The 21,306-nt window shown below is 39.8% G+C and overlaps 1 protein-coding gene across 4 annotated transcripts in view; it reads right to left on the bottom strand.

The window, feature by feature from the left end:
- The window catches only part of tulp3 (TUB like protein 3), an 87,479-nt gene that overhangs the window by 46,421 nt on the left and 19,752 nt on the right, over positions 1-21,306 (bottom strand). For all 4 annotated transcript variants that reach the window (XM_088923712.1, XM_088923714.1, XM_088923715.1 and 1 more), the window contains exon 2: positions 4,388-4,429. In XM_088923712.1, the coding sequence (XP_088779838.1) occupies positions 4,388-4,429 (42 nt within the window). The remainder of the gene's footprint in view (positions 1-4,387; positions 4,430-21,306) is intronic.

Here is a 21,306-nt window from a genome sequence, read left to right as displayed (position 1 = left end):
GAAACGTGTTTTCTTTCTTCTCTTTTCAGCACGGAATTAACCTATTACTTGTTCCTTTGCAACCTACGCATGCTGACACAGCTACCAACCTGAACTATTTCCAAGATCAGTTTGTTCACTTCAAACAAATTGTCGTTTTGCCATTAAAAATAAATACAGGATGAAATACAGGGGAGCACAGTGGTGCAACTCTTAGTATTGCTGCCTTGCAGCGCTGGGGTCATGGCTTTAATTCCTAGGGTGCTATCTGTGTGAAGTTTGTATGTTCTATCTGTGTTGAGTTTGTATGTCCTTCCCATGTCTGAATAGGTTAATTGATTTCTGGCCCTAGTTAGCATGTGTCTGTGTGTGTCCTGAGATGGACTGGCGTCCTGTCCAGGGTGTATCCTGCCTTGTGTGGTTTCCTTTTGTAACTGGCTAAGGAGGAATGTCCCTTTGCTAGGAGGAAAAGCATCTGGCTCCTCCACGACCCTGTATTGGATAAAGTGGACAGAAATTGAAGGGATGAATAGGATGAAATTAAACCTAAAATCAGACCTCCAGCTCAAATTAACAAAGATTTCACCAAACATCTGACAGCTGTGCTTTATCAAAAAAGCTCACCTTGTTTATTTATTTTAAATTTATGGAGCATAAAATCTGTCACAGTTTGGAGGTTGCTGATTTAATTGAATAACTATAAATAGATTACTCTAAAATGATGAAAACTACAGTATATACATTATCTTGATACCATTAAATTTGATCAAATTAATTATTTATTGAAGGATTCTGAACATTATAACTGCAAAAACTAAATCTAAATTAATTATAGCAGACACATGTAATGAAATTAAATGAGGAATTTAAAAACACAGAATCCACTGAATTTAAATTAAAATTACTGTACCAAATGATTTAATAAAATCTATGTGTTGTCTCTTGCTCAGATAGCACTGGACTGTTGCTGTTAGCAGATACACTACAACAAACATTTGATTGTTTATTAATATAATCATTGAAACTATCAGAATGCTTTACTTCGAATATAACTAAATAAAACTTGTGCCAACCTACAGTATAATGAGTTAGTTCCATAATAGCATATTAGCAATGGATGCTCCTTTCAAATGAAAAATGTTCCGATTTCTGACAGATCTGGGAGACTGACACTAAACCAGGTACATTTTTTTGAAGCCAGAAATACATAAATGACAGAAAAGCTAATTAACAGCAAGTGAAGCGAGACTCTGTGACAGACTGGCTGCCACGTAAATCGGAGACTGCAGAGGTGCTAATTAAGCCAGCTGTGACAACAAGAGTCTCAGCTGTGTGAAGGTTACAGCCATTTCTGGAAAGAAGGTAAAGCACGAGGAAGCTGACCTGCCCCAGTGGGTGGGTTTTGAAGTCTATCTTTAATGGGATTCAGGGAGACTAAGGATAGGAGGTACTCAATGGGGACCTTGAGCTCTTTGAGCCTAAAGACTTATCAAAGACCCCAGCAGGATCTCTCTCTGATAGTGTTAAAAAAATACATTTAAAAAACTAAGCCAATCAGTACACCAAACTAAAACCAAAACACAATTTGTATATTAGGCATGTGATAGTGTTAAAACTTAAATCAAAGACAAATTAAAATTGTGTGAGTAAAGCAAAAATGCACCTTGTTATTTCCATTAAGTTACACAGCAGTATGTAACTGTATTAGATCCTTTGACTTACTATGAAAGATTATTTTAAATAATTAAACATTTAAAATTTCAATATTTATATTAAATTTATATTATATTACTAAAATACTATATTACTTCATTACTTTGACTTAATGTAATGGACTTTGACTGGCTTCATACAGTGCAATACAAAAGTATTCACCTCCTTTAATGATGTTCCATTTGGTGGAATTACAAATGATGTATACACTTTACCATTGAGACCATTTGGTAGTTAGTAGCAAATTTACTGAATAATGTTATCCAGAATTTTCCTGAAAGAAGTCAGGGCATCAGCTTCAACAATATACAGTAGTAGCTTGTTCCATACTCCCACCTCCCTTTGTGTAAAGCAGTGCCTCCTGTTCTCAGTTTCAATATTTATTTTTTTATGTACTATAAAGTAGTGAATATAATTAAAAAATAGAACATAGTCTTGAGTAGAAACTGAAAATAAGTTCTGGGGCTCATATTTTATTCTGAGGACTGTCCACCCATCAATTTTCTAACAGCTTTATGCAATACAGGGTTGCGAGGGAGGCAAAGCCTATCCCTTGTAGTGTGCTCTCACGAGGCACCAGTTCTGTAGGGGTTTGGGCATTTACTGGGACAATTATTAATTGTAGCAGTAAATCACAAAATTGATTCTTTTGATGGCTTTAGAATCCAACCATGCGATATAACTCAAACAACGCACACACACAGGTACTAATACACGAGGATACATTTATTAATACATAGAATATGCATGTAAACCTAACAGATCTTATCGAGAGGGTTATCAGAATACAAAAGGTATATATTCATTCAGTTACGAAGAGTTACATATATCAAAAGGACATACGTTCAGTATATCATTCATTTAGACCATTTCGTAAATGAACTTGGTTATAACTTCTACATTGGATACTCAAAACAAGTACATAACTCTTTGATATCAACTGGTTGGGATAACAATTGAATTCTCGAACTGTAATGCATTGAAGTTGAATACTCATCCAATCTCTGGGGATTCAGATCTCCTGCAGGCTCTCTGGCTCCGTGCCAGGCTGTGCTGTGCGGCTTGCGACGGTGCGCTGCTGATGCTCACTGAAGACCGGCTAGTTAGTTTTGGCTGAAACTAGCAAAGTTTGTGCACAGGAGAAAAGATGACTGTGGGTCCCAGCAGGTCAGGAAGAGGACCGGTTCGTTCCTGATGAAGCGCTAGTTCTGAATAGTGATTCAGCTGTCCACAGTTCCGACCTGTTCACGAGGCTTGCTGCTGGTGCTAACCTCGGGTGGATCCTCTGGTTACTCTCTGGCAACCTCCGCTCTAGACTCTTAGAACAGAGGAAAGTTCTGGCACTCGGACACACTGGCCGTTCCGTGGTTGTCCGGGCTGAGTCTCAGGATGGTCAGGAGGCGCGCTGCGAGAATGTCCTGCCCTTGGGAGCCTTCTGCTCCTGGGCCGTCCTGCCCTGGAATTCTCCTTTGAATTCCCTTTAGAATAGTCCACAGAATTCTCCTGGAGCTCTGTATTGCCTGTTTTTACCTGGAGGAACTTCAGCTCATTCATTGGCATCAGAGTCCCACGTGGGTTACTCGGCCCTACCAGTCCCTGATTGGTTGATCAAGGTGAGATATGAGTCACTTACTCCTGACATTTAGGAATGCAGTCCAGATGTCCATCTGGCACTCCCTAGACAGATAGGCGCCAATGGATGACCATTGATCATGATAGCCAGGCTTAGCTAAGTGCATCCCCATTTGGGAGCTGTCCCTTATCAAAAGAAACCTTAAATCAGCCTGCATGAAAAGCTTCTCTGTGGCTGCACCACAGAGATGAAGAGAGAGATGGGGCCTCATTTAGGAAAGCACAGCAACACTTAATTCGGTCTTATTAACAAGCATTGCCACTAGACCCTGCAAGGAACAGGTGAGAGGCAGGTTACACCTTGAATGGGATACCAGTCCATTGGAGGGCACACAGACACAAAACATGCACACATTCACATTAATTAACCTACCTGTATGTTTTTGGACTGTGGGAGGAAACTGGAGCAACCAGAGAAAACCCACGTGAACATGTGGAGAACATACTGTACAAACTGTACAAACTCAGTATTCAAACCCATGAACTCAATTTTTGGTGGAATGCTTAACATACAGCTGCCAGGAATTAAACCCAGAACCCCAGCACTGTGAATCAGCAATACTAACCACCGTACCACCGTGCTGGCCATTCTTACTGATGTTTAAAAAAAAGTGATTTTTTGCAAAATATCTACTTTAGCTAAAAGCACATGGCCTGCAAATGAATACACAAAACACATGCAACTAGACAACATGCTGCACATCGTCCCCTCATTTCATTTCATCACACCAATTTAATGTATAGAATAATTTACACTTTTAAATAAAGCAATACCAAGTTGGTAATTTATGGAGTAGAACTGACACCAGTAGAGTCTGACAGGTCTATTAAAAGCTTAGAATTATGACATCATCAGTAGTCTTATGAAAACATAATAACAGGCACTATAAAAGGCAGATTATTACAGAGATTATTTTGTGGTGGCAATTTTATGTTCTACTGTAATAGTTCCATATTTTACACAACTGCCTAGCATTAGGCGACTAGTAAATCTTTATGCAGCAGTGTTCTTGAGAAATACTTAAAATATATGAAGCATCTCAAAGGTAAAATATTAGCTTACCTTGTCGATGAGGTAGATGAGAAACTGGCTGAGCTAGAGGGTCTTCGTTCATCCAGCCAAATACACAGACAAAACAGCACACACAAGCAGAGAGGGGAAAAAAAACAAAACATGTGAGTTAAAGGGACCAGAGTTAAGCATTACAAGTTTTTTTATTTAAAAACAAATATAAAGGAGCTATTGAGTCTCCTTAATCATATGATATTTTACCACAGTAAATTTGCTTTTTCTCAATGGATGTACAGTACATATGCACCCCCATGCTTTACCGTGCTTTCACTTTGATATATTTTATCTCAGTTTCATCACTAACAGAACAGCTGTTTTCAACAATAGGTCTGGGCAACGATTGTGTTTTCTGGTTCTTATTAATTTACAGTGGTGCTAGAAAGTTTGTGAACCCTTTAGAATTTTCTGAATTTCTGCATAAATTTGACCTAATTTGTGATCAGATCTTCATCTAAGTCACAAATAGAAATAGAAAACGCAACAAATAACACCCAAAAGGATATACTTTTTCATTCATTTATTGATCAAAATGATCCAACATTAAATGTCTTTGTTGGAAAAAGTACAGTATGTGAACCTAGGCTTACAGTAACTGGTGTGACCCCCTTTAGCAGCAATGACTTCAACCAAATACCTACGGTAACTGTTGATCAGTCCTGCACATCAGCTTTGAGGAATTTCGGCCCATTCCTCCTTACAGAACTGCTTCAGCTCAGTGATGTTGATGGGCTTTCTTGCATGAACTCCCTGCTTCAGGTCCTGCCACAATATTTCTATTGGATTAAGGTCTGGACTTTGACTCATCTATTCCAAAACGAGAAATTTCTTCTGCTTCAACCATTCTTTGGTAGACTGACTTGTGTGTTTAGGGTCATTGTCTTGCCGCAAGACCCACCTTCTGTTGAGCTTTAGTTCACAAACGGATACCCTGACATTCTCCTGTAGAATTTGCTGGAACAATCCAGAATTCATTGTTCCGTCAATGATGGCAAGTCCTGGTCCCGTGGCAGCAAAACAGCCCCAAACCATGATACTGCCACCACCGTGTTTCACAGTTGGGATGTGGTTCTCATGTTGGAATGCAGTTATGTTAAGCAAAAACCAAACACATTTCTCATTTAAGCCAAAAAGTTATATTTTCGACTCATCAGTCCACAGAACATTCTTCCAGTAGTCTTCTGGCTCATCCAGGTGATCTTTAGCAAACTTTAAATGGGCAGCAATGTTCTGCTTGGAGAGTAGTGGCTTCCTCCTTGATATCCTCCCATGCACACTTTTCTTGTTCAGTGTTTTCCAGAAGGCGGACTAACTGACATTAGCCAGTGCAAGAGAGGCCTGCAGATCCTTAGACTTTACACTGGGGTTATTTGTGATCTCCCGGAATATTATTACCTTGCTCTTGGAGTGATTTTTGTTGGATTTTTGTGTGTTATTTATTTAATTGGGATCTCTTTATCTATTTTTATGACTTAGATGAAGATCTGATCACATTTTAGGGCAAATTTATGCAGAAATTCAGAAAATTCTAAAGGGTTCACAAACGTTCTAGCACCACTGTATATCTGTTTGCATTTTGAGGCATATTTCTAACATTGCTTTGAATGTTTCTTAGAATGTATAATTCCTATCAATCTTTTACATGAGTATGGTCCAGAACTGAAATGATTCAGGTCTGTAAACAAATAACCAATTGGACCTCTGCAGAGGTAAAAACCACATTGAGGGAGTGTGTGATGCATTATCATTCCCATCTTTGTCTGTTTATCATGAATTGATTTTAAAAAGTTAAATTTGTAAAAAGTAAAAAAAGTAAAAAATGACTATTTCATCAAATTTATTGAATTACGAGTGCAAACGCCTAAGAGGAGGTTGAAGAGCTCACAAGGTGTCACAAGTCGAATATTTTTAAAACAAAGGACTGAAGTACAGAAAAATATCTAAACAAGCAATCACGCCAATGAAAGGCACCAGTCAGCATAGGTGATTTATTGGAATGAAAACCAGTGGTCCTCCAGGACCAGGCTCAAGAATCACTGCTATACAACCTTTATGAACAATTATATGAGCAAGTTAAATAGAGCAATCCTGTTATTTAGGACACCAGTGACATTTCAAAGCCCAACCAGCTCAGGAAGCCCTGTTTAAATTTTTCATTACCTTTCGCAGTGACAGTGCTGAAAGTATGAAGTCTGGAGGAGCATTACCCAGGTTTCCATGGAGCTCACAGTCAACACTGTCTTCAGAGTCACAGCTTAAGGGTTCTTTTTCTCAGTAGTGTACTCATAATGCTTCAGAACTTCTACTGTATAGTCTATAGTATTTTGTTCCAAGAATACCATCTTCTAGGCTTTTCAAACATAGGCACATTGATCTGAAGCTGCCAGAACTCAAATATTACTAAGCATTAGGCGAGAGGTTAAAATAACAAACTAGAAAACTGTAAGTAGTTTTAAAAGCTTTCAATCAAGTTCAATTGTTATGATGCAGTAGAAACTGCTTGGAATTGAAATGTAGTTGAAGCTGGAATAGGTTGTAATTGAAATGCAAACCACATTTGCAATAAGGATTTTATTAAGTACATGTCTGCAGCAAAGAAATATATAAAAATACGGAAAAAATAATTAAATGTAGCAGTCAGGTATGTATATTATTGATGTATAAATCAACAAGTTCACAAGACAATACCTACCAGTTTTGAAGTGCATTGGTTGGTTTAACCACAAGCAGTTAAAATGTTTAGAATATAACAGCACAAACGTCTAATGGCAGTCAGGCTGTCATAATGGTTGACAGAGAAGAACCATTGTCTTCTTCTTCTTTTTCACAGCCTTAGTCCCAGACTGTCCTGGGGTCAGCTGCTTTGGTTGCTCTTCTCCACTTGTCTCTATCAAGCACATCTTCCTCACTCACTTCACGTACCTCCATATCTTTTCTGACAGAATCTATCCATCTCTTTCTAGGCCTGCCTCTTCCCCTGTTACCTTCCACCTCAAATTCCATTACCCTCTTTGTTACTTCCTCAACGTCCCTCCTCATGATATGTCCATACCACCGTAACCTCGCCTCTCGCATCTTCTCAACCACATCCACCACCCTACATCGTCTACGGATTTCTTCATTTCTGATCTTATCCTTCATTGAAATCTGCAGAATCCATCTCAACATCCTTATTTCAGTTCTTCTCATCAAGTTCTCTTTCCTCTTTCCAACTGCCAAGCATTCAGCTCCATATAGTAGTACAGGTCTAATCACAGTCTTGTACATTTTGCACTTTAACTTTCTAGGAATTTTCCTGTCACAGATTATTCTGAGAAGAACCATTGTACAATATGATTATTGCTTTTTCCCCAAGGTGACATCCATACCTATGAAGTTTGGACCTAGATGGCTTAACAAATCTTGAACAGCAGCAGTTTGCAGCACAGACTGCATGTTGACAACAAATCTGTCACGATCGTAATCCCTCCTCTTAAGGGCGCTTCGGGTCTTTCATATTTTAGTTGATTATTTGCACCTGCCCCCTGTTCTGCCCCTCCTTATTTAAGCCCGGTGCTCTCGCTATTCCGGGCTCAGCACTGGGAGATGGACGCCCGGAAGCCCGCCTACCAGCGGGTCCAGGAGTGACCCAACGGCATAGGCTTCATCACGGCGTCCAGACCATCTGGGTCCGGGGCTCGGAGCGCCTGGCCTCGTTAACCTCTTTTTATTCCCTGTCTCTGTACCGGATCCTGTTCCGGTTTTTAACCATGTTTTGTCTCATCTTGGATGGATCACCTGGTTTTGGACTTTGGACTTCACTCCAGATTTCCCCCCTAGACTCTTTGGACTCGTTTGCCTTGGCCACGCTCCCCGAGCACCAGATCACCGTCGCCACACCCCCCTGTCTGTCAACCCCTCCTGATCCTCATGGTCTCCTCCCTGTTGTCCTTCTCCACTTACTTCCTAATTATACCGGCTGCATAGGGTCCTGAACTACGCTTTATGGGAGCCAGTCACAAAAGCACCATAGCAGTCAGGTGGCTACTGATCTGGGCTTGAACAGCAAGCAGTAATTGTTTTGTCTCCACATTTGATTAGTTAATTGACCAACATTTTGTAAACAGAAGCAACATCTCTCAAAACACAGTTTACATACAGCACTGTACATCCTTTGTACCACATTTTCAATAAGATTACACAGTAAAGATGACAGTTTATATAGTGCAAACCACACTTAAATCATTTTAAAAAATAATGTGAACTATTCTTGCCTTCAGTAGCATGGATCAGATGATCTTCACGCATGAAGTACTGACATACTGAATGAAATAAAGGTTCATGTGGTTTCATGGCTTGGTTTTCTTAACAGGTTTCTTAACATGGTTTTGTAAATAAAATTAAACAGAAGACTTAGAAAATACATAACACTAAACATACAGCTTCAAAGGCTATAGTATACTTCTTTTCCTTCCTCCTCTTCAGTGACACCACACCCTAAAATGCACTATGGACACTATGTAACCTCAGGTAAAAAGCATTAGATTAATCAAACAAGTAAATAAATGGAGGGGAAACTATTTACACGTATTTACAAAATCTAGTCTTTTAACACTGTTTTTGATTAACCTAAACTACTCCGACCACAGCCTTTTCGGCAGACACCCCACTCTTCTTAGCCCAGGCTCCACTCAGTGGGGTGAGTGTACCACGAGGCAATATACTGTATGAACAGGTAGAACTGAAAATAGAACGTTCTCCTCTAGGATCAGGAACCAAATAAACTTGCTGGCTCATCCATCCTACATGACTCACCTCCTGCACTCCAGCAGCATGTGTCCCCTAGATTGTTTGGTAAGTGACACAGGTACTACCTCTCACCACTAGGTACTCCTTCCTGCAGGTGTCCAGTGTATTTACTACTACATTTGCCACCTCATATCTCCACTGTTCACCCTACAGCAAAAGAGAACCTGGGAATCCTTAAAGCAATGGCAGAGCAGACTGCCCAGTCTCTTTCAGGGTTCCGTAAGATGTGCTTTGACCAAACCCCTTTTGTTCAAGGCCATGAGGTGGTCATGGGTGGTGGGACCATGTTCTCTGGAGAGGAACCCCTGCTGTGTTCCTCAATGTCTAGGAAACTCCCCTCTATCATGAAGCCTACAGCTGCTCACATTCAGCATCCATTCATACTATACGTGCCTGAACTGAAGAACTCAGCAAAGGAAAGCAAGAGCAAGGATCACACTAAATGGTAAGATGAGCATATTTATTCATTTTAGATACTATTATATTTGTTTTTTTTTCATAATCAAAATGTAAGTTATTGATATATTGAAAAAGTATCAATGGCATGCAAAACACTAGCAACAATTGCTTGAGCTAATTTTTGGCACGCCCCTTCTGAAAGGCCCATGCCTGTTGGTCATCTTAACATTTAGGCCACTGGTGATTAATGATGTTATACTGTGGGTTCTGTGTGACATGATAGAGAGCTATCGCAAGCATGCCTTCTTCCTTCTTGTGCATCTCTTGTATACCTAGTGCGGAGGCGCTTTGCTTTAAATGGAAAGAGGTTAAGTTAATGCGCAGTTAATATAATGGACTCCAATATGAAAAAAGGTTTGTACTCTATATAAACTTTAGCTCCTAATAAATATGGCACTCTTCACACAATCCTGAAAATACGCCAGCAGTTTAAGACATGTATAGAGTCTCCAAAGCTCAATAAGCAGGTCATCTTTCAGTTGGTCCAAACCAAGGACCTGTGCATCAACTGACTTGAAAGACAAACTTTCATCTTCATAGTTGTGTCTCACTGTAACTGACTCTTACCCTCCCAAACAAATTAAGAACATAAACATGGTTCTCAAATGGCAACATATTCATATTTTCTTCTACCTGCATGACTGGCTGGATACACAATCAATGCAGTGAAGAAGTTCAAACACTTTCTGAGTCACAGAGAGTCTTCTGACTGAACAATAAAGGTAAAGCGATGTAAAAGGAAAATATACAAGCTAATTTCTTTATGAAGACAGTCAGCAGGTGCACACATGCAAAGATAAAAAGCATACTCTAGCAGCAGGGGAGAGCCAGAAAAAGCCCCTGCATTACAGAAAAACACTACTTCAACTACTCAGCAGACATTCTGGTTTGAACTGGCATTCAGAGCCAACACTCCAGTGTGCAAGCTTTTTCTGCAGGATCCCAAGTGCTTACAGTACAAAGCCTTCAGAGCTGTGCACTGTTGAAAAGGCATAGTTTGAAAAATGCCATCATTAGAAAAGGACACTGTCCAAGACAATCTAAAACACGACTACATGAGCAATTGTAGCTTCCCTCCTGAATCAAAGAAACGCTATACCTTAAGTGTACAAAACAACATAACATACCCTTTTCAGGACATAAAGAATAACATACCCTTTAAAGTCATTTCACCATCCTGCATTTTGGTTGTATGGTACAGCCACAATTCAAAAATCAAATTAAAGTGGTGCTTTTTTAATAAAAGTTAATTACTGTACATGATGGTCAGATCCTGGTAGTACCTGTTGTAACTCCATCGACTGTAGACAGGCTGGGAACCATTCTTTAAACTATCCATTCCAGCAGTGTTTGAAGTAAGCCTTGCTTGACTGGCTCCTGTATATCTGAGAGCTCAAGAACTGCACCCAGGCTCATTATGAGCTAGGAGAAAGCAAGTGAGAGACTCAAGGGAGGCAGGTAGGCGAGTTGACCTGCAGCGTTGCCATGAGCACAGAGCACTCCACACAGCACAGTCACTCAGAGATAAGGGCTTGCAGGAGGCCTTCCACTTTTTGCAGTCTCTCAATATAGACCCTATAACAGATGGGCCTTTAATTTGAAGAAGACTTGTATCTTGTCATGAATCTGTAGCTCAATTATATCAGAGCATCCCCAGCTTCCAATCAGAACATCACAAGCTACTGTATAATTAGTAAAACTGTAAATGATATTCCTCAGACAGCTAACCTTCTAAGCAATAGTTAATTTTATTGTGTTCTTTATTGTTTTAGCATTTTCTAGTGATTATTCTTTGTTGTAACAGAACATGAATTTTAACGTATGGTGATTATCTTAACATTATGTTATTTAAGTTCTTAATTTGTATTTTCAAATAATACTAGTAACTCTATTACTTTGTGAACATCTGCAAGCAACAGAGATGTATACAGGATGCAACATTTATTTAATCAAAAGCACTAAGGGTATCTGGTACAGAAATCTTTATATCCTCCCATTAAAACCATCTGTTTTAATTTGTCAGAACTTTAGAATTTAAATTTTGTCCTGAAGTCCTGCACCTTCAGAATAACCATATTTCCAGTGTTAAAAACAAGGTAATCTGGGATACAGAGTTGAACATGACCATATTACCTTATTGGTAAGGGTGATGCCATCACTGTTATTATAACTTTCTTTTTATGGTTCTGCAACAGGTACCTGCAATTCCTAGCAGAAACAGCTCGGTGTCCAGTGGATTGCCAATTGCAGTGTTAATCATTGAGTGAGTTTTAGGAGTAAACACACACAAACACAGTTTATGACCACACAGCCTGGAAGCTGGGGTGGTCACAGACATCATAAAAATAATGCAAAAAATTGAAGTGCAAAAAACAGTGCACCCTAAGCTCCATCCCCAGCTCCTCTTGATGCACAGTAAGCCTACATTTAAATCAAAGGTGAGATAGGGTCTGTAATTTGACACAAAATGGTAGAACAGGGAGGACACAAAGACAACACCATGGATTTACAACAGGTAAGACTCCAAGAAAAATAACAATTGCAGCCAATCTACAACTGAAATTTACAATAACAACAAGTAACATATAAGCACAAAGATATAATGCCCTTCCTTTACAAATTTTCCAGGATGACAACCCTGATGAAATAGGTAAGTGAATAATAAATGTGAGAGATTATGAGAGACCTCATCAGAGGTCATGCAATGCAGGTGTGCATCAGCCCTTCATCAAAGATAAACAAAATAATTAATATCACCCTTATTTGTGTATCTTCATATGGAAGTAATAAAAGCGTAATGCAGCAGAGAAAAATTGTTTCAATACCTCTTGCCAGTTCTTGCATACTGTAAGTGTTGCAAGAGACTGGATATTTTCAGTTAAGTGGAACAGGGGACTGGCTACTAAGTCACTCTAAGTAAAGAAGCAGAGACAAAAGTACTCAAACTGTCTCTTCTCAATATTTTCCTATTTACAGTTATAAATTTCCAGACTTGGAAATTTGAAATTTGATAAGGCATTAGCAGAAAGTTTAGTCACACAGGCAGCCTGCACAGTTGTAAGACTGAATCCTGTTATAATGTCACAGATAACTGACAGCCCTCCAAATGAAGAGCCCAATACATTTCCCAGGATTTCAAACCTATCCTAATCACTTGCTAACTGGGTTTTGACATCTCTGTGAAGGACAAGAAAATCTCAAAACAGCAACAATCGTAGGAATAGGTCCTACAATTAAGGGACAAAAAAAAATTATAACTGAATCAAGCTCTATCATGCTCCTGTCCACACAGCAAAGGAAGGGACATACTGTATTAATGGCAAGATTTAACATCAGCTGTAACTCCTCCAAGTAAAGACTAATATAGCGGTAGCATACAGGTGTAAATGACAGACCATAGCACAATGTAATGAATACTTTGCTATAAAACAAATAAATAGGACTCCAGAGTGGTACAGACAGTAGATTTATCTATATTTGGAGTGTATGATGGCATTGTGTAGACAACATTTACTTCATACAGTGCCTTGAAAAAGTATTTAGACCCTTCCTAAGCTGGCCCATTTTGTGACATTACAAAATAATGTATACACATTTTTCTAAATTTATATTTGATTCAATACCTGAATGCCCAACCCAAAGACTTCTTAAGACAACAAAGAGGCACAAACTAAAGAGAAAAGACTGAAATATGCTGACTGTATTCGAACCCGTGAACTCCACATTTGTTGGAAGCCCCTTTGGCAGTAATTACCGCGTCAGGGTGTTTTGACTAAGTCTCAGCAAAATCAGCTTGGTACAATTTTTGCCCATTCTTCTTGGCTGAATTGATCCAGCTCTCTCAGGTTGTTTGGGGACTGCTTATGAACAGCAATATTGAAGTGTCTGTATATATTCTCAATTGGCTTCAATTCAGGACTTTGACTAGGTTATTAATTTTCTTACTCATAAGCCACTTCAACATAGCTTTGGATTTGTCTTTTGGGTCACAGTCCTGCTGAAAGGAGAATATTTGTCCCAGTTTTAGTCTTTTAAGTCTTCCCAGTCTGGAGCAGGTTTTTCTTTAAGATTTGCCAACAGTTTGCTCCATCTGTTTTCATCAGTCTTAACAAGCCTCCCTGTCTCTGCTGGGGAGAAGAAGAATTAATACATAATGCTGAAACCACCATTCTTGACAGCAGGGATGGTGTTGACTGAGCGGTATACCGCGTTAGGATGGCATCAGATCTAATGTTTCCTTTCAGACCAAAACGTTCCAATTTTGTCTTGTCTAAGCACAAACCATTTTTGCCATAGGTTTACAGTATCTCTTAAATGATTTGTTGTAAACCCCATGTGGGATTTGCGATGGGTTTTCCATTCTGACACACAGGCCAGCTTTGTAGAGAGACTGGGATATTGTTGCCTCATGCACATTTCAATGACTGAGATGAGAGAAATTCTGTAGCACTTTTAAAGTCATCGTTGAATTCTTTTCCTCCTTGCCTGACTGTTCATTAGGGGGGAAAGCCAAATCCAGGCAGTGTTTAGGTTGTATGATACACTTTCCACTTCTTAATGATCAACTTTGCAGTACCCAAAGGGATATTCAGGGTTTTGCATTCTGAATTTTTTTAATACATTAATTCTGATCAGTATTTTTCAACTACTTTATCTGTGATAGGATTTGAAAGCTCCTTAGTCTCCATGACTGAGCGTTTGCTGTCTTGCCAAGGTACACACATGAGCCCAGTGTACTCAGTGAGAGCTCCCTCAGTTCCCCAGTTGAAGTTTACTGTTATAAGTATTGTGAGACCAGTGAGGTGAAAAAGAAGCAGATGGTTCCGAGTGTGAATTTCAGGGGAAAGTATACACAATCCCCATCTATAAACTGCTGGTATGAAGGTTAAAGTGGTAACGTCTAGTAAATGTAATTGCTCACTCCACATGTTGGTATGGAAGAGGGTATGACAACAGCCCAAATAAATGAAGGCAGTCTGTCCAATTACAAATTTCTCTCCGATTTGAAATTTCTTTCCGAAGTTAAAAGGACATTTTTAAATAGCCCTCAATAAGAAAAGAGAAGTATACTGTATAATTATATATTATAATTGAAATTTATTAGCCTATCATGAATAACTCATCTGAAGCAAAAACATGCTCTATGGTATTACGTTAATATTGTTTGTATAGAGACAAAAAAAATAGGATTAGGCTTCTTTTTCCAACTGTGTGGTCATTACTACAGTGCTTTGCATCTGCCAAGCATAAAAACACAACCTTCTTTTAACTTTAATCTTCCTTTATAATTATTAATACCCAACAATATCTTGATACATCAGATTCTACATAGATCAAAACACAGACATCCCTCTAGCCATTTAAAGCAATATGACTGGTTTAATTTTGACATAAGGTTGTCTGGTAAAGTTTCAAAGTGGTGTGTGGTGAGCGTTCTGGTGCACTATGGCTGCCGTCGCATCATCCAGGTGGGGCTGCACATTGGTGGTGGGGGGGGGGGGAGTCCCCATTACCTGTAAAGCTCTTTGAGTGGAGTGTCCAGAAAAGCGCTATAGAAGTGTCAGCAATTATTATTATTATTATTCAAAGTTAATAATTTATTAATAATTATACTTACTTTTATGGCAGAAATTGACTTGCACAATCAACATAATCAGACTGAGACCTGCTATGTGCAGAACATGCTAATCTAAAATCAAAACATAAAATAAATTATCTAATCAAAAATGTATTATTGTTTTGAATAATCATATCAATCAAGGCCCTATATGATTAGTTTGTGTGGCAAGAAAGGTATTTAAATCTGTGAGTAGATAAACCAGTCATGAATTCACTTCTGTATTCTGAAAGCCATACAGCATAAGCTTACGGGAATTAAATCTTTATTTTGTCAAATGCGTTAAATTCTTACTTACAAAACCCGATTTCTACCTTCAACATAAAAGCAGAACCATTTGTCTAATTTAAAGGCAAGAAACCCCATCAGTACCATAACAGTACTGGCATACCACAGTGCTGCAAATGTAAATCAAAATGAAATAATATGCAAAAGAAAACATCAGTCTGTAACCAAGATACGTCAAGCTTACTTCAAACAGGGCCGGCTTCTCCGGTTTAACCCTCCCACCCCCTTTAAAAATAAACATTCCCTATAGTTGACAAGGTTCTGTTCTCAGTAACAGGGCTTTTTCCATTCGTTTTTTGAATGGCAATCTATTTTGTAATGATTTCGATGCACAGCCGCACAGGCATGCTTTCCTTAGCTGACAGAGGAGTACAAAGCACAGTCTAGAATATAAAACACTTTCCTCTCTTTCTCAATGGGAGGTCTGCATTCATCTGAGAGCAAATGCTAGTGGTTTTCAGTCCCAGCTCTAATTAAACCAGTTATACGAAATGTAAACACCCGTTCATCTATAAGAAACAGATAAGTACTATATGCTGCCAAGGAGACTGTTATCTGTTGCCATGCTACAAGTATTTCAAACACTCTTGTGTGCAGTTACAAGGAAAGAAAGCAAGCGCTTTTTTTGCGGTCAGACCCGTATCTTCTAGGAATAGATCATGTGGGAATAATTACCAACTGATAAAAAAGGAGTAAACAAACAAATGCATTCATAGACAGTGTGTCTGTATCTCCTACCTGAAAATCAACACAGCTCCTCAAGCCGTACCTTTTAGGGGTGATAGACAATTGGTATTAAAATACAGGTTAGTTACACTGGCAATATTTTTTATAAATGTAGTCAAATAAAAAAAAGACATTTACGTAATGGATGCTAAAATCTCGTAGTTCAAAAGTGTTTTAATAGTGTCTTTATAATTTGAGCATTCCCATAACATCTAACTATTTTTTTTCCTTCTAGAATTGAATTACATTACTCAGATCATAAAATCTTTTCTGGCACACAAAACTAAGAGGCTGTAAGATTGATTCCATTATTCTTGCCATTACCACTGACAGCATAGTAAGGAAATGGAGCTGCACTAGGAATTAAGACGACCTACCCTGGGATACAGATAACAAAATCTATTATTTATAAGATACTCAGACCTCAAATCTTTTTCTTAGTTTCAGATTCAGGCTGTAGTGGTTGAAACTATAATAATCTGGCATGCCTGTTTATTTCACTACTAAACAAAAATGTGTTCTCCTTACCAGACTCAGCTATTATTATCTGTTACATAATTATCAACCTTCTCTGCAATTGTTAAATCTCTGCCCATTTATCAACAGTGTGAAGCACAGCAAAGCTTAAGCTCACTTCTAGCAAATGAAGTGAGCAAGACACAAGGAAATCAAATGCTTAGTTAGTACAGATGGAAAAGTATGATGGGAATATAATCATACTTGTTTCGTGCAACACAACAGTACTGGGTTCAAAGTGCAATATTTAAGTAGTCGGAATGCCATGCACACTACACAGAATTAATACTAATAGCTGATGTGTGGTGAGTGTTCTGGCGCACTATGGCTGCCGTCACATCATCCAGGTGGATGCTGCACATTGGTGGTGGTGGAGGGGAGTCCCCATTACCTGTAAAGCGCTTTGAGTGGAGTGTCCAGAAAAGCGCTATATAAGTGTAAGCAATTATTATTATTAATTATCTTGTTCAAATATCAATGAATATACAAAACATGGATGCATGGAGTTTGTTTGTTCTCCCCCTGTTTGGGTGGGTTTCCTCCAGGTTCTCTGGTTTCCTCCTACCATTCAAAGACACGATGTAGGTTATTTGGCTTCTAGGAGCTCATTCTGGTGTGATTACATTCTAGGAGCACAAATCGTCCTTGTGCTGCTTATGCATCAAAGACTTTCTTGTGGTAAGAGAATGTGACAGTTGTCCCATGGATGTCCAGTTCCCAGACTTGACTCCTGTTAAACATTTATGGGATAAGCTTGGGATAGGATAAGTGTGGCATCACGCGCTGAGAGTCAAGTGAAGTGCTCTTCTGTGGGAAGAATGGGACAGTATCCCACTGGATAAAATCACGATCAACTCTGCTGATAAAGTTAATGAACATAATATATCTCTGCTATGCCTGTTCAGTACAATGTCAGTGCACCTGCTAGAAACTGTAATTTGTAATTTTCCTTATAACTGTGTGAATATGTTGCAGTTATATGTTATACATCTCTTTTGATGCTCAATATATTTAGGAATTACTCTGGTTCTGAAAGATCTAGTTCTACAATTATTACTTCTCACAATATGACATCATATTTGAATACTTGTGATGTAGAGCATGGTAATTAGGTTACACAGGATGCACAGGCAGCACCGTGGCATTTCATGTGAAATTATGGATTTAACTGAAGACTACTCAAGTGGAATTGGCCACAGCTGCATTGTGACTTGGGACGTATATAAAAGAGGGATCAGAGGAGATAGGATCAGTCTGCTGCAAGCACAGAAAGGACCTCATAGGTGCTGTTTTAGATGGGATGAATAAGTGCTGAATGGGGGAAGATGTTACCAAAAAGGAGGATTGGTCAGTAAGGCAGGTTTGAAAGAGAGATTACATATAATTAACCATAGAAAATGATATCTGTGTAAAAGAAGGTAGAACCTAATTTGTACTCCAGAGTACAGGAGCAGAATAACTATGTAGGAAGCATAACAAAGAAATTCTCAGGATAAACCTGAGAATCCCCTGTGAAGGGATGATAAATCTTGCTGTAGAAGGGGTTGACAGAGCATTGGCTACTCAAGGGTAAAGGTAAAAGAAGGAAAATCAATATGCCTAGAAAGAAGTTAGTTTCAGCAGGGAACTCCAGAGCTCCACAGAGGAGTGAGAGGTGGACAGCTCCAGAGTAAGGGAACTCCCAGAGAGCAAGCCCCATTCTAAATACAAAACTGAAAGTTCCTTGAAAGTATATGAATGAAGATTTATAATTCTGGAAAGCATTAAAGAGAGAGCTAGTCTTGTTCAGGCTGTCTCCGAGGGTTATATGTTAGAATCTTGGGAAACTACTCTAGTGCTATAGAAAGCACAGTCTATATCATCATGCAAAAAATCAGAACAGATTTTCTGAACAGAGATCTAGTACAGGATCGTGAGGAAAGCTGGAGTCTAACCTGGTGTAGCGGCGAGGCTTAATAATAAGGCAGAATTAAGTGTTTCTGAGCTTCCCAAATGAGGCCCCATTTCTCTGTTCATCTCTGTGGAGCAGCCACAGAGAGACCATTCATGCAAGATGATTTAAGGTTTCCTAGGACAGCTCCCAAAGGGGGATGCACTTAGCTAAGTCTGGCTATCATGATCAATGGTCATCCACTGGCGCCTATCAGTCTAGGGAGTGCCGGATGGACATCTGGACTGCATTACTAAGTGTCAGGACTAAGTGACTCATATCTCACCTTGATCAACCAATCAGGGACTGGTAGGGCTGAGTAACCCACGTGGGACTCTGATGCCCATGGAACTTTCAGCCAATCAACAAGCTGAAGTTCCTCCAGGTAAAAACAGGCAACACAGGCCTGGAGATTCAGATTCAACAAGATTCAGATTCAACAAGATTCAGATTCGGGAGATTCAGTAAGATTCTGGAGAGGATTCTGTGGACTGTTCTAAAGGGAATTCAAAGGAGAATTCCAGGGCAGGACGGCCCAGGAGCAGAAGGCTCCCAAGGGCAGGACATTCTCGCAGCGCGCCTCCTGACCATCCCGAGACTCAGCCCGGACAACCACGGAACGGCCAGTGTGTCCGAGTGCCAGAACTTTCCTTTGTTCTAAGAGTCTAGAGTGGAGGTTGCCAGAGAGTAACCAGCAGCAGGCCTCGTGGACAGGTCAGAACTGTGGACAGCTGAATCACTATTCAGAACTAGCTCTTCATCAGGAACGAACCGGTCCTCTTCCTGACTTGCTGGGATCCACAGTCATCTTTTCTCCTGTGCACAAACTTTGCTAGTTAAAGCCAACACTAACTAGCCGGTCAGTGAGCATCAGCAGCGCACCGCCGCAAGCCGCACAGCACAGCCTGGCACGGAGCCAGAGAGCGCGGATTGGACAGCAACAAGCCTGCAGCTGATTGTTTGTGCCTGCAGGAGATCTGAATCCCCAGAAATTGGATGAGTATTCAACTTCAATGCATTACAGCTCGAGAATTCAATTGTTATCCAAACCAGTTGATATCAATTTAATTCCTAAGAGTTATGTACTTGTTTTGAGTATCTAATGTAGAAGTTATAACCAAGTTCATTTACGAAACGGTCTTAATGAATGATATACTGAACGTATGTCCTCTTGATGTGTAACACTTCGTAACTGATTGAATATATACCTTTTGTATTCTGATAACCCTCACGATAAGATCTGTTAGGTTTATATGCATATTCTATGTATTAATAAATTTATCCTCGTGTATTAGTACCTGTGTGTGCGCGTTGTTTGAGTTATGTCGCGTGGTTGGATTCTAAAGCCATCAAAAGAATCAACTTTGTGATTTACTGCTACAATTAATAATTGTCTCAGTAAATGCCCAAACCCTACAGAACTGGTGCCTTCAGAGAGCCACTATGATTACATATTTGGCGTCCCTGAACGGCTATGAAACACTACATTTATGGCGTCCCTGGGTGGGCGTGGCAAGACTGAAATGAATCAACCAAGCGGAATAATTCACATAAAACGCCGCGGGTTTCATACACGACAATACAGTGTGCTGAAAGCCGAAAGAAAAAAAGTTCCACTTGCTCTTTAAGCAGTGCTTGATTGTTTTGTGATCTTTTGCAATCTACCGGGTTGATTGCATACTTGATCTTGTGGTTTTCTGTGGTAAAACTGTGATTTCGTACTTAAAAGTAATACTCTTTAAGTTTAACGATGGTTGCTAAGAGGTCTGAATTCGAGTCGCTATTAAGCACTCTCTCTAGCAGCGACAAGTCTGACCACGATCTCCGTCATATCTCCGTCAGCGGAGAAGCTAGGAGAATAAACCTCCATTCTCTGAGAGAGCTAGCGAAGGACATAGAGAGATTTGACCCCGCAGTGTCAGAGAATAATATCGAGAGTTATATTCAGGACCTCAGGTATACCCTGCAGTACCTGCCAAACGCCACAGAACAGGAGAAAGTGTTTCTGGTCAGGAAAACTACCAGCAGAGCTGTACATGAGTGGATGGCTAGGCAGATGAAAGAAGTCTGTAATGACTTTGAACAGCTTTGTCATGCACTTATCGAAGAATACAGTGCGTTTATTGACCCGACTGCTGCGATAGCCGCCGCTCTTAACATTAAGCACGAGAGAGCAGAGTCCCCTCGCGAATATTACGAGAGACTTAGACGAACTTATTTTGCAGGGCGAAATTATGAGGGTTGCGAAGAGAACACACATTTCAAGGGTTTATTCATTGCGAATCTCCACCCGTCAGTCAGAAAGATGATCTTAATGCATACAGATGCACAGACCATGAAAATGACTGATATTAAGAGATTCGCGCAGAAAGCCTGGGAGTATGATGTCCAAAGTCGCTCTGAGCAAAAAGCTGCTAAAGCGACTGTGTTCGCCGTCAGAGCCAGCAGGGTTAATTCCCCCCTGCTCGAAGGAGCACAGGCTCCTGAGCTGGCTAAGCCCCGTTCCAAAGCACTCACACAGGACCGCACCCAGCGTCCTAAGTGCCATGAGAACACCGGGGAAGGGAAAGGGCTAGAAAAGGCTGAACA

The sequence above is a fragment of the Atractosteus spatula genome, chromosome 8 (assembly GCF_055471065.1).
Source record: "Atractosteus spatula isolate fAtrSpa1 chromosome 8, fAtrSpa1.hap1, whole genome shotgun sequence".
Classification (NCBI taxonomy): domain Eukaryota; kingdom Metazoa; phylum Chordata; class Actinopteri; order Semionotiformes; family Lepisosteidae; genus Atractosteus; species Atractosteus spatula.
Note: the sequence above shows the minus strand (reverse complement) of the source record. Positions and strands in the feature narration are given on the sequence as shown.